The 25,260-nt window shown below is 46.8% G+C and overlaps 6 protein-coding genes across 12 annotated transcripts; 2 read left to right on the top strand and 4 right to left on the bottom strand.

Moving 5' to 3' along the window:
- Positions 1 to 206: 206 nt before the first annotated feature.
- On the top strand, positions 207 to 3,066 carry LOC117855497 (histone deacetylase HDT2). Of its 3 annotated transcripts, none has more exons than XM_034737873.2 (8): positions 207 to 350; positions 1,245 to 1,315; positions 1,417 to 1,628; positions 1,801 to 1,880; positions 2,090 to 2,205; positions 2,284 to 2,371; positions 2,468 to 2,621; positions 2,720 to 3,066. In XM_034737873.2, the coding sequence occupies exons 1-8, from the start codon at positions 338 to 340 to the stop codon at positions 2,775 to 2,777; spliced, it is 792 nt and encodes a 263-aa protein (XP_034593764.1). In that variant the 5' UTR covers positions 207 to 337; the 3' UTR covers positions 2,778 to 3,066. The 3 variants fall into 3 exon arrangements, with proteins under 3 accessions (XP_034593764.1, XP_034593762.1, XP_034593763.1); XM_034737871.2 differs by having other exon boundaries at positions 1,988 to 2,205; XM_034737872.2 differs by having other exon boundaries at positions 208 to 350; positions 1,988 to 2,205; positions 2,284 to 2,359.
- A 733-nt stretch (positions 3,067 to 3,799) lies between these two features.
- Positions 3,800 to 6,948, bottom strand: LOC117855496 (histone deacetylase HDT2). The gene is made up of 10 exons (XM_072293875.1): positions 6,780 to 6,948; positions 5,994 to 6,061; positions 5,696 to 5,898; positions 5,578 to 5,606; positions 5,436 to 5,492; positions 5,054 to 5,241; positions 4,596 to 4,658; positions 4,417 to 4,510; positions 4,195 to 4,324; positions 3,800 to 4,103 (listed from the first exon to the last, which is right to left on the bottom strand). The coding sequence occupies exons 1-10, from the start codon at positions 6,805 to 6,807 to the stop codon at positions 4,040 to 4,042; spliced, it is 924 nt and encodes a 307-aa protein (XP_072149976.1). The 5' UTR covers positions 6,808 to 6,948; the 3' UTR covers positions 3,800 to 4,039.
- A 980-nt stretch (positions 6,949 to 7,928) lies between these two features.
- Positions 7,929 to 10,824, bottom strand: LOC117855498 (uncharacterized). The gene is made up of 7 exons (XM_072293876.1): positions 10,074 to 10,824; positions 9,595 to 9,662; positions 9,393 to 9,487; positions 9,166 to 9,188; positions 8,639 to 8,829; positions 8,112 to 8,166; positions 7,929 to 8,012 (listed from the first exon to the last, which is right to left on the bottom strand). Exons 1-6 carry the CDS (start codon positions 10,096 to 10,098, stop codon positions 8,164 to 8,166), a joined length of 405 nt encoding a protein of 134 aa, XP_072149977.1. The 5' UTR covers positions 10,099 to 10,824; the 3' UTR covers positions 7,929 to 8,012; positions 8,112 to 8,163.
- An 83-nt stretch (positions 10,825 to 10,907) lies between these two features.
- Positions 10,908 to 12,887, top strand: LOC117855494 (uncharacterized). The gene has a single exon (XM_034737865.2). The coding sequence runs from the start codon at positions 11,010 to 11,012 to the stop codon at positions 12,762 to 12,764; it is 1,755 nt and encodes a 584-aa protein (XP_034593756.1). The 5' UTR covers positions 10,908 to 11,009; the 3' UTR covers positions 12,765 to 12,887.
- A 128-nt stretch (positions 12,888 to 13,015) lies between these two features.
- On the bottom strand, positions 13,016 to 17,193 carry LOC117855495 (uncharacterized). Of its 4 annotated transcripts, XM_034737869.2 has the most exons (3): positions 14,910 to 17,193; positions 14,556 to 14,653; positions 13,564 to 14,344 (listed from the first exon to the last, which is right to left on the bottom strand). In XM_034737869.2, exon 1 carries the CDS (start codon positions 16,528 to 16,530, stop codon positions 15,067 to 15,069), a length of 1,464 nt encoding a protein of 487 aa, XP_034593760.1. In that variant the 5' UTR covers positions 16,531 to 17,193; the 3' UTR covers positions 13,564 to 14,344; positions 14,556 to 14,653; positions 14,910 to 15,066. The 4 variants fall into 4 exon arrangements, with proteins under 4 accessions (XP_034593757.1, XP_034593760.1, XP_034593759.1 ...); XM_034737866.2 differs by lacking the exons at positions 13,564 to 14,344; positions 14,556 to 14,653 and adding an exon at positions 13,016 to 13,392; XM_034737868.2 differs by lacking the exon at positions 14,556 to 14,653.
- Positions 17,194 to 17,496: 303 nt separating this feature from the next.
- LOC117855493 (uncharacterized) lies at positions 17,497 to 22,389 on the bottom strand. 2 transcript variants are annotated; one of them, XM_034737863.2, is made up of 11 exons: positions 22,077 to 22,377; positions 21,699 to 22,001; positions 21,061 to 21,275; positions 19,857 to 20,201; positions 19,559 to 19,769; positions 19,050 to 19,142; positions 18,886 to 18,977; positions 18,571 to 18,688; positions 18,393 to 18,478; positions 18,257 to 18,308; positions 17,497 to 18,170 (listed from the first exon to the last, which is right to left on the bottom strand). In XM_034737863.2, the coding sequence occupies exons 1-11, from the start codon at positions 22,257 to 22,259 to the stop codon at positions 17,670 to 17,672; spliced, it is 2,199 nt and encodes a 732-aa protein (XP_034593754.1). In that variant the 5' UTR covers positions 22,260 to 22,377; the 3' UTR covers positions 17,497 to 17,669. The 2 variants fall into 2 exon arrangements, with proteins under 2 accessions (XP_034593754.1, XP_034593755.1); XM_034737864.2 differs by lacking the exons at positions 18,257 to 18,308; positions 18,393 to 18,478 and having other exon boundaries at positions 22,077 to 22,389.
- Between the last annotated feature and the right edge of the window lie 2,871 nt (positions 22,390 to 25,260).

Here is a 25,260-nt window from a genome sequence, read left to right as displayed (position 1 = left end):
AGCCCAAAGCGAAGAAACCCCTCCTCCTCTCCTTCTCCGTTCATCTTTCCTTCCTTTTTCCCGTCTTGCCCTTTCCCCTCTTTGAAACTCAAAATCTTGCGAGAGCCGCAAAACCGTATGAACGGAACCCCACAACGAACGGCCCAGATCCTCGGAAAACGAATCGGAAGGCCCACACGCTCCGTCCTCCCTTTAAGAATGCCCCCCAGGACAACCCTTCCCCAATTCGTATCCGCCGCTAAACCCTAAACCCCGCCTCGGCGCCTTCTTCCTCCCCCCCGCTCCCTCTACCCTAGGGTTTTGCGCGGCCGCGCGCCTCCGCTTCCTCGTCGGCGCGATGGAGTTCTGGGGTAATCACTTCACTCTATCTCCCTCACCGCTTCCCTTGCCTGCTCAGTGCGATTCGCGTTTCGGCTTCTCAACACTGCTCCCCTTCGCCCTGCGCGTTAAGGATTGATTGATTCATCGCGTCTTACGCATAGGAATCACGTTTGTCCAGGTGGATTTGTGCGTTAGTACGCGGTGCTCCACGACTCTATTTAAGGCTCTGTTTGATTTTGTTCTGTGATGCCCCGGCCAGGTGTCTTCCATGTTGATGTTGAGGTTGCAATACCGCTTTGTTGTGTAACATTTTGGAATTGAACTGTGAGTTTTTTATGGGCGAAACTGATGGGGTTCGTTGTGTTAGTGGATTGGTATAGTATAAGTTGTATTCCTTTTATTTCTGTGAAATATGCAAGTATTCTGTTGAAAATTATATTGCTTGGATGTTAGTTTCCATATTTGAATTATGAATTTGTGATGGAGGATATAGGCGGCAGTTGTGTTGGGGGTATGGTGCGTCATGTAGTTCTTCAATAGCCTCAGCTGATGCTATACTGACTTAACCATGGATGGATATTGTGCTTGCACTGCTTATTCCTTACGTTTGTACATTGGGATCTGTTTGCCAGGAGCGAAAGATGTGATCAGCTTTCTTGTGGTTGCGCACCAGTATGGTGCTATATGTTCTCTTTGTATGTGTTTATATGTTAAACTAAAGGCTGTTGTATTTGTGACATAGCAAATCCTTTTTTTGGTAGAATAAAGCTTAGCCACTGATGCACTTGTTGCTACCTGTGACCACTTTTATTATTATTTACTATGATTGTTTGATTTGTTAAAGTGCATTATTTTGTGTTTGCTTTCAGTTCTTTATTCCTTGCTTGCAATACTGAATTTAAGAATTGACCTGAATCATGCAGGTGAAGAAGTAAAGCCAGGAGCCAAGGTTTCTTGCAGAGCTGATGAGGGTTATGTTATCCACCTCTCACAGGTTTACAGACTTCACTCTTGATCACTTCCCTTTCATGTTGTATTCTCACTAGTCTTATCTGAGGTCTCTTGTCTGATTTAATGCTTCCCATATGTTTTTAGGCTGCACTGGGGGAAACAAAGAAAGGGAGTGAGAATGTAGTTGTTTCTATCCAAGTTGATGACAAGAAGCTGGTGCTTGGAACTCTGTCAGTTGATAAGCACCCTCAGATTATGTGTGACTTGATATTTGAGGATGATTTTGAGATATCGCACAGTTCAAAGACTGCAAGTGTCTTCTTGTGTGGTTACAAGTCGCCGATTCCAATTTTTGAATATCCTTTTCATATGTTCTGTGGTTTTCAGTTTAGTTATATCTGTTTAAAATTAATGAATATCCTTTTCATATGTTCTGTGGTTTTCAGTTTAGTTATATCTGTTTAAAATTAATCTGAAATCTGTTACTTGATAACTTTCTTTCCTTAACTGCCATCTTGCTTTATTTACGCCTGATTCTGGTGATGATGAAATTAGTTCAGATGAAGAGCTGGAAACTGAAGATATCCCCATTAAAAATGATGAAATTAGTAAGTGATTCTCTTCTTTTCTTGCACCACGAATTTTGTTATGCATTGATGTTGAGTGTACAGAAGGTGTTTTATTGAATGAATGTCACTTTATTTTTGTTTCCAAGAAAAATCTGGTGCAAATGTTCCTGTGAAAAATGTTAAAAATGTCAAACAAGATGATGATGAAGAAACGTCCAGTGGTGATGATGGTTTCACTGATGATTCAGATGATAGTGAAATGTCTGAGGATTCTGATGAAGAAACATCCAGTGGTGCTGATCTCACTGGTGATTCTGAAGATGAAACTGATGATTCGGAAGAACAGACTCCTACACCAAAGAAGGTGTGCACCATATAGTTACCCTTGTCCTTTATGCTTATTTCAATAATGTCTGGCCTTATTTTATTTGTTATATTGTAGCCTGAAGTTGTTGGCAAGAAGAGAGCAACTGAAGCTGTGGCATCTTCTGGTAAGAAGGCAAAGGTTGAACCATCTGGTAAGAAAACAGGTGCTCCACTCTCTGTGTTCTTCAAACCTTACAAATGAATGTGTAATGTACTAATGTTATGTTACCTCATGAATGTTTTGCTAAATTTTCATCTAGGTGACAAGAAGGGCGTTCATGTGTCAACTCCTCATCCTGCAAAGCAAGCCAGCAAGACTCCTGCAGAAAAGTCTGGCAAGACCCCAGCAACTGACAAGAAGTCAAAGGATAAGTCCCCCAAATCTGGTAGCCATGCCTGCAAGTCATGCAGCAAGTAAGTGTAGCTTACATTTCTTTTTTCATGAATGCACGATAGTTTAGTGTTATCCACTTGCATTTGGATACGCTGCTAATTGTCTGTCCTTGGTTCAGGACTTTCGGCAGTGACAAAGCACTGGAGTCTCATAAGAAGGCGAAGCATGAAGCCTAGATTTTTTGTAATCCTATGGATGATATGGATGCTGCTGTTCCTCACTAGTAGTTCTACTCAGTTGGCAGACTCGGGAGTTTTATTTTTGAATATGGGAAATGCCATCAAGTTTGGAGCATGCCCACTTGCCCAGTATGGCAGCATGCCTTACCTTTGAACATGGGAAGTGCAATTAAGTTTGGAACATCCCAATTTTGATAGTCGCTGGATGACTTTAATGTCTTGAATGAGCATGTGATCTGGGAGTGATAAACTTTGTTATCTGGGAGTGAGTAGTTCTATTTTATCATATCTGCTATTGTCATGCTTTTAGTGTAACATGTTGTTCATGCTCTGTATTCCTGTCGGCTGTTATCTTCATTCCATTGCATATCATGACTGAGAGTAACCTGCGATGATGCCTGTATCCATTAGTTTCCTGTGTGAATCTGCCCTACAGATTAGTAGGCAAAATATTCACGCTAAAGAAAAATCTTAAAATCTTGCTGGGGAATAAAACCAAGAACCGTGGCATTCATTCAGCCCTGGTTTTTCTTTTGCTAAGAAATTGTTGGCACTTTGTTAGTTAATCTTGGAAGTTGTACCTTAAATATCGCTGCATTTACTTGTGACTGGAATATATGCAGTAATAACGTCAGAGAACCTAGTATTCAATGAAACTTCATTGCGGCATATAACTGACAGTTTAAACTTGACATCTGACTCAGTATAAACTTCAATTCACGATATCTGACTCGGTAGCAACATGAATATGGATTATTTCCGTGTCTTCAAGGTTTCCATGTCGCACTGCTCCTCATTGCGAGCGTTCACGCTTAACGCAAGTGAAAACCCGGATCATGCTGCTTCCTGGTTCTAATGTGGGAGAAAGTAATCTTGCATCGCCAATATGTAGATAACATCTCAGTACCTTCTATTACAAACATATTATTCTCATTGGGCAAACCTTTCATACGCCAATCTACAGAAAATTTAAGCCTTGCTGCCTTGGCACCTGGCAGACAGAACAAACACCGTAACAATGGGCAAAGTTCCAAATTACCAATAGGGTCTCTTTCTTCAAGAAAAGCTTTCATTCGCCAATCTACAAAAGAATCTGAGCCTTTGGCAGAAAACAGCACTGTAATTGCACTAACAAGTTCTGAAAGATTGGCGTATGTTGTGATGCCGCCTTTGCAGTCAACGCAAGAAACACAACTTTACAGCACTATCCAGTCACACAATTCAGTCATCGAACACCAACCCAGAGCATTATGCTCAGCTCACTTATGAGCATTATGCTTCACCTTGCGATGAGTATCCAGAGCAACAGAGGAGTAGAAAGTCCTGAATAAAAGAAAAAAGTCCGTTCATGTGTGAGAAAACATGACAGCATTTTGATGGAAGAAGCTTCGGATGGAAAATGTTGAGAAATTACTTGCTGCACGACTTGCAGGAATAGCCAGCGGATTGCTTAGAGCTGTCAATGATTGAAGGTGTCTTCTTCACCTGCTTTGGATAAGGGGTCGCAACATGGACATAGCCACTTCTCTTAGTACTGCCACTGCCTGCATCAGAGTTTATCAGGCGGTAAGGTTTCCGTGAGATGAAAAAACAACACAAGCTAAACAAGTTTACAATTAAAGGTATCATTTCTCACCAGTTTTGTTTCCCATAGAAGGCGTTGCGATCTTTGCCTTCTTTAGAGGTGTCTTCAAGGGTGTTTCTGCTGGCCTATTCTTGCCCATAATGTTCTGCATAAAAAAATAAATCAGGTTTCTGATATCTTACAAAATAAGGAGCATGTCAAAATAACAGTCAGCTTCAACAATCTCACACCTTTGGAGTATCTTCACCATCATCTTCATCTGAACTGTCACTATCATCCTCATCACTGGAATCCTGAGCATCAACAATGTAACACAAAAGAATAATATGTTCAGAGTACAAGTGATATATATACTGGTATAAATGTATCACATCACATGCCAACAAGAACAAAGCTAAGTTTTGGCCTGAACAAGGTACAAGCATCAGGTAATCGATAGCAGACCCAAAACAGTAGTAGTATAAAAAACACAGGAAAAATGTATGATCATATGTATATAAGAAATTTAGTCCATAATACATTATTTTCTAGGTTGACTATCTTCAGTAATACAACAAATTGACTTCCGCTTTGGCTATTCCCTGAATTCGTTTACTAGCTTCTCAATAAATAAAATATAAAAATGTGAGAAAAAAACTAAAACATCAAGGAAATAGTAGTTCAGTCATGATTCATCACTTATACAAACCTCATCATCACCAGATTCACCCTCTTCAGAATGAACAGAGTTTTCATCACTGTGATCATCATCAGTGCCACCAACATCACCTTTCTGTTTCTCAGGATCCTTTGTTTCTTCCAAGGTATTCTTTGGTTTACATAATTGAGTTGAAGCAGGGTTGTCCACACCACTTTTAGTTTGTTTGCTTCTATCATCTGAAGTAAACAATGTTAGCTAATTTTAGCAGATTCTGGCACAAAGACAAAGAGGATAATGGATAAATAGCACCATAAACTAAATATGTACATGTATGTCTTATGAAAGTTCAATCGGTCTAATATACTCAAGGGAAGCAAAGCAGCAGCCTTAACTCTTAATCAAAAACTGTAATGTAGAACAAAGGATATACCATCTGCATTGGGGTATAGTGGAATAGCTAATGGAACCTCCTCATCAGAGTCATCATCTGAAACATCAACCGCCATGCAACTTATGCAAAGTGATAAGGAAAAACATCAGTATGTCCAATACTAAATGAACAAGAGCATTACCATCATCAGTACTAGTGTCAGAATAAGATGTGGACAAAGATAGAGCAAGTAGTTAAGGAACAAAACATTGTTCTAGAGCTTCTTGCCAAACATTGAAGAATGTAAAATGAAAGGATATTTTGTCTCGCAGAATTTGTAACCAAGAGCAGAGATGTTGCTGTTTTTTGATGTGTGCCGTAACTCAAACTCCTTCTCAAAGACCAAACCAATCATACACTGAGGGTATTTGTCAACTGACAGTGTGCCAACCAGAATTTCATTGCCACCAACTTTCACAAAAACTCTCACATCCTCATTCCCCTTGTCATCCTGCAACGCAATCTAGAAACACAAACAACTAAAGTGTAAACAAACAGGATCCACCCCCCAAATAAGTGAAAAGGAGAACAGATATAACAAAACCTCATAAAGCATACCTGTGAAACATGACAATACACCTCTCCTGGGTTACACTTCACTGTCTCACCAGGTCTGACTAGAACTCCTGGAAATATTAATCTAGCTTTTAGACGCCATAAGTAAGATAAACTATGGGAGCACAAATTACAGAGAGATTTCTTCTCAGCGCACAGAAGCCATTGGCAGTGCCAAACTGCCAACTTCCAGTTACAACATCAATCATATCACCAAAGGATACAAGATCGTGATAAGAATGTAACCGAAGGTTCCAATTACAGGCATCAAAGATCGTAATGTACCATGGCATTGTAGCATCATCATTTATCAAACTTGATCAAAAAGTTCTCACTTCTCACAGTTCCTGAAAACCTTATAAACTAGACTTATACACTTATTTCCTTCAACTTTGTCACCTAACCAATAAATCTATGAAACTACATGACACAGTCGGACAATCCAGGAATTTTACTGAAGGAGCAATACGTGTTCAAGAGCTACTGTCTAGTAGCAGCAAATAGGTTGTAGCCTAAACTGAACCAGACTCACCCAATCAGTCAACAACCAAAACAAACAAGGCAAACGAAAAATCGTACAACAGCCACCTAAGAACCCTAGGGGTTGGACTGGCTGATTATACATCCATCTCACTGTTTCTAAATTGGATCCACCATCTCCTATTACCAGCACAAAAATAACAAACAACGAGATAGGAGCAAGGCGATGCACCCTAATAACCACTTGAGCAGGCACGACGGGAGCTATAGAACAAAAACGGAGGGAAAATCGCAGGATACGGTACGCACCCCAGTGCTTACAACTTGCAAAATCCATGGCTTGGGGAGGAGGAACGACACGCCCCGGAACCCCCAGCGGCTTCTCTCCGCCGCGCTGCTTCGGGAGGGGGAGAGGGTTTTGGGGAGCGGCCGCTTGGAGCCTTGAGTTGGAGGGGAGCGGGGGTAAGAATGGGAAGAGAAAGAGAGACGAGTGAGAAGGAGAGCGCTGGCCGCTGTGACTGGGTGTCTGGGACTGCGAATTCTGTTCCAGCCCATTGGGCTCGTATCGTTTTTTCCGTAATGGGCTTGATACGTGGGCACTTTCCGACCTGCGACCCATAACGTCCCATCCCTACTTGTGTGCAAAAATTCGGTTTTTTCCGTATTGTTTTGCTATTTTTTTTGTTGAAACGAAATATTGTTTCTTATCTAGCGTTACTGGTAGAGAGAATAAAATAAGATAGTTTTTCATTAGCTAGCGATGGGAAATAACCAGAGAATCGACCTTATAACTAATCATGGACTAATTAGATTTAATAGATTCATCTCGCGAATTAGCCACGGTTTATACAATTAGTTTTATAATTAATTCACATTTAGTTAGTCCTTCTAATTGATATCCAAACATCCGATATGACTCGAATTAAAAATTAGTCCATAGATCCAAACATCCTAAGATACCCAAGCGCCAAGCCACGCTTCTGCAGAAAATACTTCAGCTCACCTGCGCCTTGTGAGGACTACGCTTCTGCTTCTTCACCTTGCAATGAGTTTTCAGAGCGATGTAGGAGTAGAAAGTCCTGGATATGAAGAAAATCTCATGTGTCAAGGTATATATCGCAACACTTGCGTGAAAAGGATATATGGCAAACTTTAGATGGAGGCTGGTTCTAATAAAAGGGCCAAATAATTACCTGCTGCACGACTCGCAGGCATAATTACCAGCAGGTTGCTTAGGCCTGTCACCGGTTGAAGGTGTCTTCTTTTTGAGCAATGAAGGTCTGTTCTTCACGTGCTTGGATGGATAAGGGGTGGCCACATGGACATAGCCACTCCTCATACCGGTACCACTGCCTGAATTAAAGTTCATCAAGAAGTGAAAATTTGGTTGCATGGAACAGAACGGCAAAGCAATCAAGCTAACAATCAAAAGTAACACCTCTCACCGGTGTTGTTGCTCTTAGATGGTGTAGTCATCTTGGCCTTCTTCCCTGGAGGTGACTTCAAGGGTGTTTCTGCTGGTCTATTATTGTCCTTAGCATGCTGCATATGTCGAAAATGGTTAAAGATACAGTTTCAGGATATCATCACAAAAATAAAGAGCAATCACAAAATTGAAGCTCATCTTGAACAGTCTCACACCTTTGGGAAGTTTTTGTCATCATCTTCATCTGAAATCTCATCATCATCCTCATCACTGGAATCCTAAAAAATCAATCGTATCACGCAAAAGAATTATTTGATCAAAATACATGAAACAACCAAATGTTGGTAGAAATGTAATGCATTGCGCATGGGGTGGACTTAGAGCTTATGAAACTCATTACTGCCCTTTACACCTACGAGAACAGTGCCAATTTTAACCCTTAATATGGTACGATGTACAAGTTCCTAGATCAACTGTTAGGCCTACACTTCAGTAATTGGATAACAGGTCCACAAACAGTAGTAGTTTAAAAAATACAGGGAAAACGATAATCATACACATAAGAAATTTAGTCCAAATACATTACAGCTCCATGTTAGTCCATCTTTCAGTAATACAGGAAAGTGAATGGCACCTGGTTTTTCACTGAATTTGTTTACAATAAATATTCTAGAAAGACGAGATTAAGAACTTAAATATTCAGAATTTAGTAGCTCCATCACGGTTCAACACTTATACAAACCTCATTATCATTAGATTCACCCTCTTCTGAATCAACATAATCTTCATCACTTTCATCATCATCAGAGGCACCGACATTCTTTTGCAGTTTCTCAGGATCCTTTTTCTCCTCCAAGGTAGAGGACTGAGTAGCAACAGGGTTTAGTGCAGCAAGCTTTTCTGAACCACTTTCAGTATCTTTGCTCTTATCATCTGAATGCAAACAATGTTAAACAGGTGTGTGATTCGAGAATCCACTTGGAAGCTCAAATAAGCTTTAGTAGTTTCATGAACAAAGGCAAGGAGAATAACCGCATCATAAACCAAATATAAATTGTGAAGTTGAAAGTCAGATATTCTCTAAAGAAACAAATCATTCTTGACTCTGAAACAACAATTGTTATGTACAAGTACAGCAAAGGATATACCATCTGCAATGGGGTATAGTGGAATAGCCACTGGAACCTCATCAGATTCATTACATAGTATACCAAGTGGACAGAAAAATATCAGAGATAGTCTATAATAACAGCAGCAGCATTTACGTACCTTCTTCAGTGGAAGAGCCAGATGTGGATAAAGACAGGACAAGCAGTTAAGGAACAAATATTAATACTTTGTTTCTTTTGGTAAAGATGCAATAAAGGAAAAAAAGGAAATGATATTTTCTCCCGAGCTTGCTGTATTTGAATCCAATAATGGAGATGTTTCTTGTTTCTGAGGTGTGTAGTAGCTCAAACTCCTCGAAACTCAAATCAGTTATATAGTGAGGGTATTTGTCATCTGAAAGGGTGCCAAGCAGAATTTCTTTGTCATCAACTTTCACAAAGATTCTCACATCTCCGTTCCCCTTGCCAGCATGTAGTGCTATCTGTTGTTTATGAAAATGTCAAGAGGTGAACAGTAAACAAACAGGATCCACCCTCAAGAAAATAAAAAGCAAATGCAATTGTTGCTAAATCTTGTAAATAGACTGACCTGTGAAACACGAAAACAGAACTCTCCTGGGTTACACTTCACTGTCTCCCCAGGTCTGACTACTACTCCTGGAAATATTGGTAACATTACCACAAGTTTTAGTATCAATTAATCAAATAAGATATATGGGGGCACAATTTACAAGGAAAGCAGTAAGAAGATTTCTCCATGCATGGCAGTGCAAATATACAATTACAACATTAAACGTTCACTCTTTAAGTGAACCAAAGTTACGATACATAAAAGGTAAAAACTACAAATATTAAATTAATTCCGATTGACATTTTGACATATACACAAGCACAGTGGTGTTGTGCTGTTGTCATCATCATTCGTGCAAACCTGCAAGCTAGACTTTTCACCAGCAATCTAGTAAGACACCAGAGCACTTGGGTTGCCATTTCCAACCAGTACAACAGAGCATCATTAGAAAGGCTGGATGGAGCAAAAGAACAAAAGAGAGAACCCATGGTACGCACCCCACTGCTGCAATTTGAACCCCATGGCTTGCGAGGAGGGGCAAGGCCGCCGAATTTCCCAACTGGGTCTCTGCCGCCGCGCTGCTTCTGGAAGAGGGTTTTGTGGGGTCGCGGTGATTGCGAGGAGTGTGGGAAGAAAAAGGGAGGGGGCGAGGAAGACGAGACAGACGTGTGTGGACCGTGGGCCATTAGTCTAGTGGGCTCGCAACGTAGGTTGGCCTCGTACACACAAAAAATTACAATTACACTATGGCAGGCCGCGTGGGCAGTTTACGGCCCATATAAGCTTCCTCTCAGACACAACGATCCAAATAATGAAATGACGCTTTTCTTTTCTTTTTCTGATGAACGCGTAAAAACTAAACCATTGCATCCAAATTCCCAAGCCAAAGAACACAGCCTTAACTAGCAAGCAAGATTGTGAAGAAACGGCATCAAAACATCATAAAGCAACACGATTTCCATGGAACATGGATCATGGCGATTCCATGAGAGTGACCATGGCCGTCGACAGAAAGCGCTTTTGGAGGAGATGTTTGCAGCCAATTTATGGTTGCAAGTAGAGTGCTCAGATGGAGCAAGGTTTTCTGCGGTGGCAAGGAAGCCCTCCTGCCAAGCCAACGGAAATTCCTGGCTACTGGTGATACTGCTAGTATAACAAGTTAACAACTAAGCAGCAGAGGCTTGGCTCAGTTGCTTGCCCCGGTTACAAATCAAATGATTCCTTGCTTGCCCACCTTTCCCTCCAAAATTCTCAGTCCTACCCCCCCCCCCCCCCCCCCCCCCCCCCCCCCCCCCCGGTCTTCTTCTTCTAAGTGCCAAGTGCTAGCACAACCCCACTCATCAATCTCCACTTAGTTCCTTGCTTCGCTCCAGTCACATACCACTTGCTGCATTGCTTGATCGGCTAGTTTTCCTTGTCCCTTGCCCTTTGACATGAGCAAACAGCCGGTGTCGCCGGAGGGAGGCGGCGTGCCGCCGAGCCATGCTCGCGGTGGCGCCGATGCGGCGCCGTCTCCGCCTGGGACCGGCCGCGCCCGCAAGGCGAGCGTGCAGGGCGAGCGGCAGGCCGCGGCGGGGTCGCTGCGCGACGGTGCAGGGACCAGTTCGGCCATGGCAGCCCACGGTGGGGACGGGCGCCATGTGACTTTCCTTGGAGGCCAGCCACAGCAGGTGGCGCAATATCCGCGCGAGGGGCGCAACGGGGCTGCCCCTCCGTCGACGGCGCCAGCACGCCCCAGGCCGTCCTACGTGCCGCCGTCGCAGAAGCGGCGGGAGCAGCCGCCGGCCGACCTTGGACGGCCGTACCCGCAGGGAGGCATCCCTGCAGAACGGCAGCCGGCGATGCCGCCGCCGGCCGACCTTGGACGGCCGTACCCGCAGGGAGGCATCCCTGCAGAACGGCAGCCGGCGATGCCGCCGCCGCCACGGGGAGGAGCACCGCCACCCAGGGCCGGGAGCGGCCTCGCCATTCCGGAAGGAGCCGCACCGCCACCTGTGGGAGCTGCGCCGGCGCCGCGCCGGAAAGCAGGTTTCGGATTCGCGGCTCCAGAACTGCCGGATTCGTCGGATGCGCGCCGCCATCGTCGTCCACACAAGCACGCGCCTGGAGACGACGAAGCTGCCCCGCCAGGTAGCCTCACCACACCGGGAGGAGATGTATCGCCACCGCCACTTGGAGGAGCCGCACCGCCGCGCCGGAAACGTATCGGAATCCTCGCGCCTGCTTGGGCTTCAGCCCTGACGGGGCCGTCGGACGCGCGCCGTCCTCGTCCACGTCAGCACCCACCTGGACATGGAGACGAAGCAGCGCCGCCAAACGGGGGCAGCCCCACCGCACCGGAAGGACCACGGCTCCCCACCGCAAAGACCATCGAGCGCGTCAGCACTTTCGAAAAAGACGACCCCACGGAGGCTGCGCCGGCGCCGGGAAGGAGGCCGCCGGCCGCGGCGGCGCATGCGCATGACGACGCGCGTCCCCAACAGCCGGCGCCGGCGCCGACGCGGTATCAGCCATCGCACGGCTACGGCGGCAAGAAGTGGCAGCAGGCGGGGCACCCGTCACCGATGTTCCCCACGGAGAGGAGGAGGAAGAAGGAGAACTCGAGCAAGCCGCTGGCGTTCCTCTTCACCCTGTGCTGCATCCTCTTCTGGCTCCTGGTGGTCTGCATCGGCCTCGCCATCCTGGTGATCTACCTCATCTACCACCCGAAGCCGCCTCGGGTGCACGTGAGCACGGCTACCCTGAACGCCGGGTACATCGACGAGCTTCCGCCGCCGCACCTCGGCGTGGCGCTCAACTCCGACCTCTACGTGCTCGCGGCCATCTACAACCCCAACACCAAGATCGACGTGGTCCTGCACTACATGCAGTTCGACCTCTACTTCCAGGGCCACCTCATCGGGACGCAGGCTGTGTGGCCGCCGCTGTACGAGAGGCCCGGCGACTCCGAGCTCCGGAGCGTGCACCTGGTGGTGAGCGAGGTGGTGATGCGGCCGGAGGACGCCGACGTGTGGAGGAACACCACGGCCAGCGGCGGCCTCGTGCAGATGCAGCTCGAGGGCAGGTGGTGGGTCCAGCTCAACTTCGGGCGGTGGCTCCCGTTCAGGTACATGGTGAAGCCGAGCTGCACGCTCTGGCTCGATCCGCCGCCGGCGGGCGCGCTGCGCAGGGCTCGGTGTCACCAATGATTTCTCCGGCCGCTTCAATGGAATCTCTAGGGGTGCATGTGCATCATCTGATTGGTCGCTTCGCGCATGGTTGTTTCAGTTCAGAGTTAGAAGAACAAACTCGTGTATTTTGGCTTTTAGTTATTTTTTGGCTGAAAAACATTTGGGGTTCTTACATCTTACATTTGTTTTTTGTAAATCGAATGGAATCAGGGATCGAGTCAGTGATAATTATGTCTAGAAATTGGATCAGGCAACATGTTGGACCTATAAACAAGTGAATCCACACTGATCGTATATTGTCAGTTTGAATTTGTCCATGCCTACAATGCAGAGAAGATGCTTTGTGAAGTGAAACGCACCAGAGAGAGATGCTCCCCCATTGCTTCTCGGTTTGCCAAACGGAGATATACCTCCCTTGTAACTCCAGACATGCACAAGGTCCAGTGCAACCTTGCACTCTTGAGCTTTGACCACCGACCGCCCTACTCCATGCCAGGTTGCCAACCATGTCGTAAGTCGTAACACCCTCTACGGCAGGGCCCAAGCAACCGCTGGTCTCGCGGCCGCCAGCAACCGCTGGTCTCCGGCAGGTCGGCCGCGCACGGTGCCAGGGCTCCGGGGTCCTCAGGCGTACTTCTGTCGACACCTGCATCTCAGTTCCGGCAGTCAGAAATTGAACATGTAACAACTATGGCATGGCAGGAGTAATGTAAAACACTAGGCTACGAGCGCTGCAGCTATTCAGGATTGTAGGAAGGAAATTTTGCTTCCCAAACACTGATTGGTGAGAACAAATACAACGTCAACATAGTGGATATGATCACCTACAGAAACCAATGACATACCAGTAATGCCTGGACTAACAATATGAATCACAAAAGAAGCTACATGTGCCTTAAGAGACAATGACACTGAAGGACATGAACATCTATACAAGTTTCTACATTGTTGAAATCCGTAGGAGTGGAACTGCATTGCCATGGTGGTCAATAAAGATAAAGATAACCACTGCTAAGTGGAGATTGGGGAATAGGATCGACAGGTAGCTGGTTGCTGACAACCTTTGCATGTTAATTTTCAATCAACATTAGTTCCTCTGAATCCTCAATTAGAAAGTAGAAAGAAGAGATTATCTTAGACAGTCAGATCCAAATGGATGCATTGCATTGCCTCATGCAAAGGTTGTGAAGATTGTCTTCCCATGTTCAGCACAGTCCCCGAAAAATTATTTTCTTCATCATTTTTCAAACATTTGCAAATCCCTCATCCTAGGCATTATGATCAATTGGCGGCTGGAAGACAAGTTACTTCCAAAGTAGTCACAATACAATTATTCATATATCTGTTTCTTTGGAAATAGTCACCAGAGCCATCTCCATTTCTGCAGTCTCCAAATATGACAACACTCCAACTCACACATTGGCAGAGTTAAAATATCCAGGGGCTGCACATATGAAAGGTAATATGAAGATAGCATCATAATGAGGTTACTGAACTTCCATATTACTACGATCTTCTTTCCATGTACAGTGAACTGCCTCCGAATATCATTAACTCCCAAATTCGTGGAGATCAGGCTGGCATGATGTTTGGGGACACTGGGCATAAGAAAGATAATAGTAAGGTAGCTCATTAAGATGGTAATATTCAGGCCTAGTGTCCTACCTTTGCACTATCTAATTTAAGCCAACAGAACTCGGAACAAAAGCAATGTCAGTGTTAATGTAGCGCTCCAGCAGACATGTACCTATCTACAAAAAATTGAAATCCCCGATAGAAGGCATTTTCTATCCATACAGTGATACAGACCTTATCAACAATTGTTTTGGCAAGATGTCAGAAAAATGCTACCCCAAATCAAATAGATGGGCCTGGTGTCCGAACAAGGGGGCCTTCAAAATTCAAATCTGGCAAGTGAAGAATGCATCATAAACTAGTCTCTGAAGTACCACATTGGAAGCTCAAAAATTTCAATATGACACCTTTTCATAGCATAGAAGGGCTTGAAACTCTAACGGTTGTTAAAAAAACTAGCATATATATTGCCGAAGATAGACAAATCAGACAACATGCAGAATTTACAGAGTCAACAAAAAAGAAGTTTGTACAGGCTATGCAATGAAATCAATAATTTGCAATTGAAGAACAGAATCAGAAAAATACCTCATATCAAACTTCCCATTCTGTATCCTTGCAGTTATGCGCACCACTGGCCCATCAAGCATCTCCACCTAGTCTCAGGCTCTCAGCCAGAGACATACTTTCAGTCTGGTGCTTTCACAACCCCTGAGAAATTCTCTTGTATCCGCAAAGATCTTCCCTAAAGTAAGCCATCAAGAAGCCTATTGTAAGAGGCAATATTTGGTACAAATCCTGAATCAAGCATTTCATCCAACACAGCTTCCCCTTCCTTTCTTCTCCCCTGCCTTCCAAATCCCTGCACCAGCATACGATAGGTTTCACCATCAGCCACAAAACCCTGCTCCTTAGCGAGCACTCTAAGCTGGTTTGCATCAGCTGCCCTCCCAGCTTCACAAAGCGCCTCAAAGACGCAGTTACAAGTAATTGTATCTGGAACAATCCCCTGATCAATCATTCTCCACATCAACTGGCAAACCTTATCCAGCTTCCCCGCCTTCATCAGGCACTCCAAAACCGTAACACCAGCAGGCACGCTGAGACAGCATTTCATATTCCTCTCCAATACCATGTCCACCACTTCCACTGCTTTATCTATCTTCCCCACACGGCACAGAGCCTCAACTAGTTCAAAGCAATCAAACCTTTCTGGCACCACTCCATCCCCCCAAAACTCAACAAACACCTCAGCCGCCTTTAGTGCCTCACCACCACGGCACAAGCCGCTGATCAAAATCTCCATGGACACAACCGACAGCCCGACCCCAAGCTCAAGCATCTCACGTGCGACCTTGATTCCTTCCTTGTACCTGCCTTCTCTGATGAACCCGCGCATAAGTGTGTTGAAACTAACGCCAGTCGGTGCACAGCTCCGCCGCTGCATCTCGCCAAACCACCGCATGGCGGTGTTGACGCCTTCCGCGCGGCAGGAGCTGTTGATGAGTATATTGAACGTGTAGGCATCCGGGGCGACGCGGTAGACGGAGGTCATCTCGCCGTAGAAGCGGATCACATCGACGTGGCGGCGGAGGCGGGAGAGGGCGTGGAGGATGATATTGTAGAACTCGGCGGGGAGTGGGGAGTCAGCGGCGCGGCGGAGGGATGCGAGGGCTTCGGACGCGGCGGGGATGTCACCGGAGGCGGCGAAGGCGACGATGGCCTTGCGGAAGGTGGGGAGGAGCTCGGGGCATGCGAAGATGGAGTCGTCGGCGCAGGGGCAGGGGCGGGCGAGAACGAGATCGAGGAGGCGCCGGAGCGAGGGTAGGCGGCGCGAGGCCGCGAGGCGGGCGGCGAGGAGCGATGTCAAGCCGTGGTCGGGGCGGAATGCGGGCGACGCGTCCGCGGCGGCCAGGAGGATGTGGAGGTCGAGCGCCGCGAGTTGCGGGTGGTGGCGCGCTCGGCGGAGGAGACGGAGGAGCGAGGCCGGGGAGGAGGCGTGCGCGGAGGGGAGCGCCGGGAGCGGGCTCGGCGGCGAAAGGTGGGAGACGGCGAGCGGGAGGACGGGCAGGGAGGGGTCGAGCGGAATGGATGCCGAGATGGTGGGGGATTCAGTGAGTTCCGCTGCTTCGATCTCCGGGGAGATGAGGCGCTGATGCCTGGAGATCAGCGAGGGCAGCTTCCGCGCGAGGCGGCGGGAGGCAGCCATCGCCGGAACCGAAAGGGAAAAAGGTCAGCCGTCACGACCATAGGTGAAGAAGAAGGGAGCGAGATTCAGTGACTTTCCTCTGTAAAGTCACGGCGTGCCTTTCCCCTCCATATCCAGCGTCTATGTCCGATCCAATGGCTCCTAGAAAGGCTGGAGCTAGTCTGCTGCTCCTCTTCTTCCCCACATGCTGCTGAGCACTCCGGAGTCCGGTGTCCCCCACTGCGCCAACTCCATGCTTCTCTCTTTATCTTCTTTCTCGTGTTTGCTCGTGTTCCTGCCTCCGGTTCTGTCGGATGCGGCGTCATCGCGACCGCTTGATCTGCTGCCCCAATCCCGGCTCGTGCTCGCCTCATTGAATCGCAGCACTCGCGCCGACTCCGACCCAGCCACCCAAGGGATGGATTGGGAGGTGTGGTGGAGCTTAATCGCTGCCCAATTGGAATGGATTCAGTCCACGGCCGGAGATTAGATCGGTGGGTGGATTTTAGCGGAAGAACAGAGAGAGATGAGGAGGAATTGGAGGAGCAAACATCTACACTTTGCGCATACAAAGCTGGCGCGGGAGCTTCTACATCCACCTCGTCGCAGTTCGTCGCGGCCGCGCGGGAGGACAACGTGGAGCTGCTGGACGAGACCCTCCAGCTCGTGGCGGCGCGAGAGGCTGAGAGCAACTAGGAGCCCACGACGACGCGTCACGTGGCTCTCTGCTCTCTCGCGAATGCTGGCGTCTCGGGCAAGGCCGAGCCCCACGACGGCGGCGGCCCCGCTAGGCGCCAGGCCAGCCAGCCGCTCTTTGCCTGTGTGCCACCGAACCAAATCGGAAGAAGCTGTTAAGTTCTGAAGTTTTTCTTTGAAACATTGTGAGCCGTTGGATCGAAAACGTACGCTAGAAATCAATACGAAAGTTACGTTGTGACTTGACGAAGCAAAGTTACCGAATCCTCAGTGAGGAGGCCGAGATGTGTGTTAAGGAGATGGGCTAATCGGCCCAGCAGTAGAAGTAGCTTTCACTAGTTCATGGGCCCAGAAATCAGATCCAACTAGTTTAGACACAATTCACAATTTCACATACACATAGGCTTTAAAAAAATCACATGCACAATCTCATGACAAACAACAATTACACATGAGTTATGCACTCAGATCCCATTCCAAACGCTACAAAGTGCATCGTAAATATGCTTGGATGTTCCCTCATCATCACAGTATATAACCGTCCTATCAGATGTTATCTTCACAAGAGCATCTACTGGACTTGTAATCAGAACAGACCGTTCACCTGCACAGTTATCATCTGCAGCAAACGAACATAACATCCCCTTTTCTTGTAGTGCTGGCAACAAGCGATCCGGATCAACAGCGCCCCAATGTAGTAAGTGTCGCTTTGATCGATCCGATTGCTTCTCTGCAGCAGCCAGCTGATACTGTCCACTGCTTACAAGCAGATCTGTTCTCAATCTCGCCACTGCAGTGGTCTCATTCAGTTGCCTAGGCTGCAATCCTAAGGCCACATTATGTGCAAGGTGCACCTCAAAGTCTTCCCGTAAATTTGGGAGCTCGATGGTTTTGCCCTTGGTGTAATACAAGAATGACCATGGCCTCTTCTTTACTGAACACCGGGACTTCAGACCTTCAGGAAGCTGCATAAAAGTGGACCATAAGGAAAGGATTGACGACTTAAGAAAAGGTAGATCTACTTGACGCAGGGAAACAAGAACTGGCATACCATTACGAACTTCGGATTGAGCACTCCCAGTAATGAATCAATTTTTGCCACCCTATTAACAAAAGATTTGAGTTTTTTAACTTATACTCTAAGATACGACATATTAGAAACACAACCTTTTGAAGTTCAAACACACCTTACTCCAGAAAGAAAAGAACACTCAAGGACTTGAATTGCCAAGGGCATGAAAGGCTTAAGACTCAACTCAGCATCATTCCCTTGCTGTAAATAAAGATTTATGTACTTTAGCAACACAACAACCGCAATCAGTAATACTATATGTTAGGTTCAGCAAAAGTATTGACAGTCCTTACCTCCAAAACTAGAAGGCAGCGTTTGTCAGCATGCCAGCGACGAAGCAGATGGACAGCTGGGCCAAGCCTAAGGCTCCAGTGTGGACAAAGCACAATACAAGGCTCCTTCCATGCTGCCCTGTCAAGATTATAGTGCAGTCACACAGCAGAATCAATGAAGGAAACAATATAATAAACAGTGACCGACGTACAGGTGAGCTCATATGGATGCATAAGCAGATAAGCTATGTGCCCAACAAATTTAGTAAATGTAAAATTAAGAAGCGGTCATTTATAGGAAGACTAGCTACAAATCACATTTTATTAAATTCTTACAGCAGGCCCTTTGAGTGTAAATGTGGGAACAGAAATAATTTGCCCTCCTTCAAAAGCTCCATGTGGCCAAATAATGCCTCACCAGAGAATAGCTGCAGCATAACCAGCGATGAAGTGAGACTATTTACTTTCATATTTCAAGACTCAAGAGAGAAGAGAATGACCTTCTCTTGGCGTGACTTGCATAGCCATTCAGGCAAGGCATTGGTAAAAGCAATAATTTCTTCTGCTGTTTCAGAAATCATAAATATGGGTACCTGACTTGGACAAAACAATCATCAGACCAAAATGAAAGAAAGAAAAAGAACAATCTGAGAAAAAGTGGGCAGCATTGACACAACATTCACATTTCATGGTGTAGAAAGAATATAAAGGGTAGACAAGTAGTGCTATGTCAAATACTAAAATAGCCATTACTTATCAGTTAAGAACTTAAGATACTTGAACCATACGCATAGTTAAACATCTCTAAACATTAGGCATTGGAATCTTGACATCATGGTCCACATTAGAAAACCATGCACACCATAAGTACAGAGAACAAAGACAGTACCCACATGAATGCTAGCCTGCTACACAAACATTGGGAGCTGAGGCTCACATGCAGAATTCATTAAATGCTACAATATTCTAACATGGAAATCCACTACATGATTGCAAGGGCCACAATTACCTTGATACTGGAAGAATGTAGCGTTTCTGATATAAGCTCCAGAAGTAAGAGAATAGCACCAAGGCGACCTATTGGTATTAGAACAGAGCCTCCAGATTTTATTGCATCGATGATACATGAGCATATAAAGCTGATTCTCTCAATCTCCTCCGTGATATCATCATTGTTGCACAGAAATGTGATTGTTTCATCCGCATCAGCACCATCATCCCTGGAAGATTTTAAGTTTCACACTTCATCCACAGACAGCATTGAAGGTTATAATTACAGATGTATTTCATGCAGAACACTAGAATACCTCAACACTGAGCGGTGACATAGCGAAGAGTCTGTTTCATTCATTGCATGCTCATCCAGTTTCTCGTTATCCTCGTCCATGTCGTTCAAGGATGAGAGATCCGAAAACAAAATCACATCATTTTCCTTCAGAGAGCTGTAATCAAAATCTAATGCATGAGCCGACACAAATACTGAACTGGGCAGGTAGGTAATACTAGCTCTTGGACCTTTTATTGTCCAGACAGAATTGCCAAGTTCCAGGCCTGAACTAGAGGCTTTCAGCATAAATATGCCATTGAAGCAAACCTCCTCTCCATACTTAACAGGCTGTATTTTCTGCATGCATTCTTCTATGTTTCCTGGGCTGCCAAGTAGATGTGATCCAATTAAATAAACCAAAACCATGATAACAAAACAGTGATATGAACTAGCCATGGCATCATCATAGCGAATCTAATAGCATATAATTTCTTGCGGGGGGGGGGGGGGGGGGGGGGGGGGGGGGGGGGACTTCACTGCAACTAAAACACTAGCAGCATGCAGATCCATAAGTGGTGATATCTGAGTCACATCTTGAATGAATTCAAGTAACACTTGAATTAAAAAGGAAAACACTAGCAGCATGCAGATCCATAAGTGGTGATATCTGAGTCACATCTTGAATGAATTCAAGTAACACTTGAATTAAAAAGGAATGAGGTGTTACTAACTTACCATATAAATCAAATCAAACTTTGGTATCTATTAATATTAAGTGGTATCTCCTATTATTTTGGTGTCGATTTGAGAATTTGGACACGACATGGATCAAATGAATATCTAAAGAAAAATAAGTTCACTTCTGAATGGCCGTTTATCAGGGATTGCATATAATTTCTCTGTTCACTAATATTATTTCACTAAATCAAGTTGTAATTGGGTACTACACTCGTATCATTGTTTGGTTTCACACCTGACAGAGAAAATTATTGCTTGAAAGACAAAATTCCCTACCATCTAAAATCCTATTAGATTTAGCTGATTTGACGGGTTGGATATTATTCGCTTCTATTATACTCTTAAGACTAAGATTAAGAAATTTTATTAGTCCATTTGAGCTATATGCCTATATCAAAGGTTAAGGACAAATGGGCACTTTATCAAGCATTCTAACATATAAATTGTTCTACAGGTAGAAAAGCCATAAATGTGCAGTTTAGCAGGCATAAGACTCTATAACGGACCTGTATAGAGGCATCAGAGAAGTTAAATCCTTTCCCTCATCTTCAGTCACTAGCTTCTGCAACATTGACACGAGTCCATTGAGTTTGTCCCCTTCCATCCACTTGGGTAACCCATCCGTATCTGGCCCATAGTACCTTACAAATGCACGGTGCATCTCCACCAGCTCCCGCATCATTAGCTTTCCAATCCTCGCTGCTACCTCTGTCACATAAATCTACCCATAAAGAACAATCAACATCTGCAAAATGATTCAGTTCTCATCTCGTCCAACATTTTACACTGAGCACCATATATCTCTAACTTTCTAATCATACAGGAGACATGCGTCCCTGTTTTTCTTGTATGAAAAAATAAGTCTAAATGTTCCCACCAAGATGTTTCATTCTGTGCCTTACTGCCTAGTACATAGGACTGCCTAATTATGAAGGCATCCATTTGCAATGTAGTGACGGCCAAAGAACATTCAAGTTGTATTGCTGCACGAGTGAGGACTTTTTCATATCGTTGAAATAACAAACACAACTTCCACAATAAAAACAGTAACAGCCAGAACGACTAGCTAAACAATCGAAACAAGTACTACTAAGTACTAATATGCTACGCAAAGAGAGTAAGTAGCAGCAGCGGGGGGACGCACCTTGGTATTCACGAATCCGGGGAGTCGAGTGAGGAAGGGGAGTCCAAGCATTCCCGTCGCGGAAGACACGAGTATGGCGTCCACGCCGCCTTCCCTGGCGGCGGCCGCAGCCGCTGGCGACCAGTAGCGCGGCACGGCGCGGATGAGGCCCCCCGCATCACCGGTGAGGGGTACCGGGGAGAAGACCGCGAGGGCGGAGAGGTCGATGGGGCAGTCGAGGAGGAAGCGGAGCCCCTCCAGCTCCAGGACATGGCTCGCCGGCGAGTGGTAGCTGCCGCCGCCGCCGCTGGTGGACAAGCAGGTCTGCGAGGACGCGCGCGTTAGGGTCAGAGTCTGAATATTTGGCCCCGAGACGGAGAGAGAGAGATTGGCGCGTACCAGCTTCATGGCGGCTTCGGCCCTCAGCGCGGCCGCGTGCTCGCTGGCGGCGAGCGGCGACGCATCAGTTGGGGCCTCCTTGGGGGCGAAGGCGGCGCGTGGCGTGGCGTGGCGTGTCGAACGAGTGAGTGAGTTCGGTTCGAGGCGGGACTTCCGCGTGGACCGGGCCGAATCTCGGCACATCCAAAAGATAAACCAGCCTTTTTTGCGCTATACCCAAATGGGCTATATTGGGCCCAGACACATTGGTCAAGCGGAAATCCTGTATATCTTCCGGAAGATGCTTTAAGATTCGTACACGCACTTGTGACCGTCAATCCGCTTCGTCTTCCTCCTCCGCCCACCTCCATGCTCGCCGCCGTGCTTCGCCCCCGCGCGGCCTGCCTCGTGAACGGAGGGGTGGGAGGTGGGTGGGAGCGGCTCTGCGGTGAGGTCGCCGCCAGCAGTGGGTGGTGGTCGAGGCGGCGGCATTTCAGGGTTTCAGGTTTCTGGGGACAGGGCTCCAATGGCCGCTAGTCTTGGAGGAGAAGGTCAGGGGGCGGCAGTAGGCTCGACGGAGGTGATGGTACGACCGGCGGAGGAGGGTGAGGCGGCGTGGGAGCACCGCCAGCCCGGCAGGGCAGGATGGCAAGTGGCGGGCGTGACGACAAGCTTCGGGTTAGGAAGGACGGTGGTGGACAGTGGGCGGGCAGCACGGTAGTCATCGGCCGGGGTGGTGGAGGAGGCGAGGAGCTGCTCAGGGAAGAAGATGAAGGGGAGGATGGGCCGATGTTGGGCTGGAAGTTCACATCCCTACGTGTCTTCCAAAAGATAGAGAGGAGCTCTCTTGTCAAGACATCCTTGTTGCTGCTAATCTTCTTCACGTTGACAACGGTAGCCTCAAATGCACGGCGTCTTTTATGTCGACGAAGTCATCAGAAGTTGCCCTAAAAAAAGGTCATCAGAAGTTCAGAACAATATAGGTCGCCGGTAGGGACACGGGGCTTCCAATTTCCACACATATGAGTGTTCGTGGCAATTCGCTTCTGAGAAACTTGAGAAGATAGCTGCTGCATCGTCCGGAAATGACCTGCTGAGAACAAGTAGTCGTCAACATTCTCGAAAAATACACAGTCTAGTCAGATTACATTGTGATCAGATATCGAGAGATTCAGCCACCGCGCTGTTGCTGCACGCCGCCGCATCGTGCGTTCCCTGCGTCTCCACCGCAGAACGAAGCGCGCCACCATGTGTAGATTGCGCGCAACCGCACGTAACCCACCCCCGCGACGTCACGATCGGACCGTGATCCATCGAGAGGAGGCGTCGCGATCATTTTTGGGGTTTTCTTGGAGCGATGCAAGTTCGCAACCACCTGCCATTTGCCGGGAATTGGCCTGATTATTGGTAATTAAACTAGGAGCAGGCGGAGTTGATCCATCAGGGGTAGCTATAGCCTGCTTGCTTGATTGAGCATTTGAGTTCCATGGCTTCCGGGATCCTGCTCCAACTACTGGTAGCAGCAGCAATGAATTGAAATTAACATCTGGGTGGGCTGTTCAGAGCAGGTAATAATTAAAGGGGCAGGAGACCAGTATAGTAGGACCGTGATAAGGTGCTCGGTCAACCACGCCATCTCGTGATCCGATTAACCAAATGGTGGTCGACAAACACAAAGCGTATCTTATCCGCGGCGGCCCCAATCTGATGACGATGCGTAACGACGACGAACTGTGCTGGTTGCAAGTACACTACAGCGGTTACTTCTGAGCTAAGAATATTCGTGTATATCTCGTTACAGAAAAAAGAAATAGGGATATGTGTATACATTCATCATTTTTCGTGCACGCGCAGTTACACGTCTCCCAGCACTTATACGCGTTTCCTTTTGAATGGTTGCACGAAACAAATACTAAGAAATACCGACGGCTATGGCAGCGGAAAAATAGCTCCACCCTGTCAACTGCACAAAACTCTCTGTCAAACACGTCTAGTTTCACCAACTCCAGCTTCGGAAAAAGATGGAGTTAGATATCACCTCAAGAGGTGCTCCTCAAATTTCGTAATCTCATGGGCGGTTCCACGCGTCTATTCGCGAAACTGTTCTTCCATCGCCCCCTCCCCTCCTCCCATCGCCCCTCTTCGAACTAGCACCGCCAGGCCCATCTCTAGCAAAAATGGATACCGGGGCTGCAGGCGCCACTGTCGTGCCCCAGCCGCGCCGGGGCTGCAGGCTGCAGAGCCTCGCAGGTGCCAGGCTATGCCACCGTAGCTAGCCGGGACACGCAGCGCCGCTACTGGTGTCTGGCCGCAGGGGCGACGGGGCTGTTGCGCCGATGCTACAGCGCCACCGCCGCGTTGGCCGACCGCAGGGGCTCGTCTTCTATCCTCTGCAGTCTCCAGCATCTTCTCCATTGACTTGCACAAGAAGCAACAAGAGCTTGATCCTCCCCAAATCTGAGCAGAAAAATAAATCAAATCAAGAACAAGAAAGGGAGGCGAGGATCCACAACACGCCTCCCCGGTGACAGTCAGGATCGATTCTGTCACAGATTCCTTACAAAAATAGGCAATCTACAATCGTCTCTCTCTAAATTTTTTTTTGAAAGAGAATTTTCCTGCTTTTATAGAAAGCGAAACGTCTCTCTCTGAATCGAGATGTCTGATGGTGATGCGGATCCTGCGTCGGAAGGTTGGAGCTGCCGAGCGGGGTAGGCCATTGGGCGGGACGGAAACAGGGCGGCAGGGTGACGGGAGGTAGCACATGGCACAGGTGGAGAAAAAAAAGAAAAGAGAAGAGACTGACATGTGATCTCGTTCATAAAGGGTAAAATGAACTATTCACAATAAGTCTTTATGTTTCTGAGATGAAGTTGGAGCACTGCAACCAGCTAAACACGTACATCGACTCCATATTTTTTTGAAGTTGGTGGAGTGGAGTTGAAAAAGATGGAGTTGGTGGAGTGTAGCTGTTTTTTAAGTGCTGCTAAACGTCTCTGAGCGTGTAGTTTCCCTGCATATAGCGTGTAGTTTGTCAGATGACGCGTTGTCTGTGTGCAATAGACGCGTAGTTGTTGAGACTTGAGAGGCTCCCTCGATGACCGATGCCTATGCACATGAACGATGACGCATGCACGTCTACGTATGTCGTATGTAGGCCGTGATGTCGAAATGACCAAGTAGCATTATTTCTTCCACATCTACT

This window comes from Setaria viridis, chromosome 5 (assembly GCF_005286985.2).
Source record: "Setaria viridis chromosome 5, Setaria_viridis_v4.0, whole genome shotgun sequence".
NCBI classification, from domain to species: domain Eukaryota; kingdom Viridiplantae; phylum Streptophyta; class Magnoliopsida; order Poales; family Poaceae; genus Setaria; species Setaria viridis.
Note: the sequence above shows the minus strand (reverse complement) of the source record. Positions and strands in the feature narration are given on the sequence as shown.

What these genes read in the sequence shown, in the direction of transcription:
- LOC117855497 (XM_034737871.2), top strand. An exon ending in TCGCCGATTCCAATTTTTGA is followed by an intron (nt 1,629 to 1,800) that starts ATATCCTTTTCA and finishes TGCTTTATTTAC; the next exon opens with GCCTGATTCTGGTGATGATG. An exon ending in GCCTGCAAGTCATGCAGCAA is followed by an intron (nt 2,622 to 2,719) that starts GTAAGTGTAGCT and finishes TCCTTGGTTCAG; the next exon opens with GACTTTCGGCAGTGACAAAG.
- LOC117855494 (XM_034737865.2), top strand. Translation starts at nt 11,010, where the DNA reads ATGAGCAAACAGCCGGTGTCGCCGGAGGGAGGCGGCGTGCCGCCGAGC.
- LOC117855493 (XM_034737863.2), bottom strand. Translation starts at nt 22,259, where the DNA reads ATGTGCCGAGATTCGGCCCGGTCCACGCGGAAGTCCCGCCTCGAACCG. An exon ending in TACATTCTTCCAGTATCAAG is followed by an intron (nt 19,143 to 19,558) that starts GTAATTGTGGCC and finishes TGTCCAAGTCAG; the next exon opens with GTACCCATATTTATGATTTC. An exon ending in GCAAGTCACGCCAAGAGAAG is followed by an intron (nt 18,978 to 19,049) that starts GTCATTCTCTTC and finishes GTTATGCTGCAG; the next exon opens with CTATTCTCTGGTGAGGCATT.
- LOC117855495 (XM_034737866.2), bottom strand. Translation starts at nt 16,530, where the DNA reads ATGGCTGCCTCCCGCCGCCTCGCGCGGAAGCTGCCCTCGCTGATCTCC.
- LOC117855498 (XM_072293876.1), bottom strand. Translation starts at nt 10,098, where the DNA reads ATGGGGTTCAAATTGCAGCAGTGGG. An exon ending in GTTCAAATTGCAGCAGTGGG is followed by an intron (nt 9,663 to 10,073) that starts GTGCGTACCATG and finishes CAATATTTCCAG; the next exon opens with GAGTAGTAGTCAGACCTGGG. An exon ending in TCTGTTTTCGTGTTTCACAG is followed by an intron (nt 9,488 to 9,594) that starts GTCAGTCTATTT and finishes CATAAACAACAG; the next exon opens with ATAGCACTACATGCTGGCAA.
- LOC117855496 (XM_072293875.1), bottom strand. Translation starts at nt 6,807, where the DNA reads ATGGATTTTGCAAGTTGTAAGCACTGGG. An exon ending in GTGAATCTGGTGATGATGAG is followed by an intron (nt 4,659 to 5,053) that starts GTTTGTATAAGT and finishes GTTGATGCTCAG; the next exon opens with GATTCCAGTGATGAGGATGA. An exon ending in ATGGTGAAGATACTCCAAAG is followed by an intron (nt 4,511 to 4,595) that starts GTGTGAGATTGT and finishes TTTTTTATGCAG; the next exon opens with AACATTATGGGCAAGAATAG.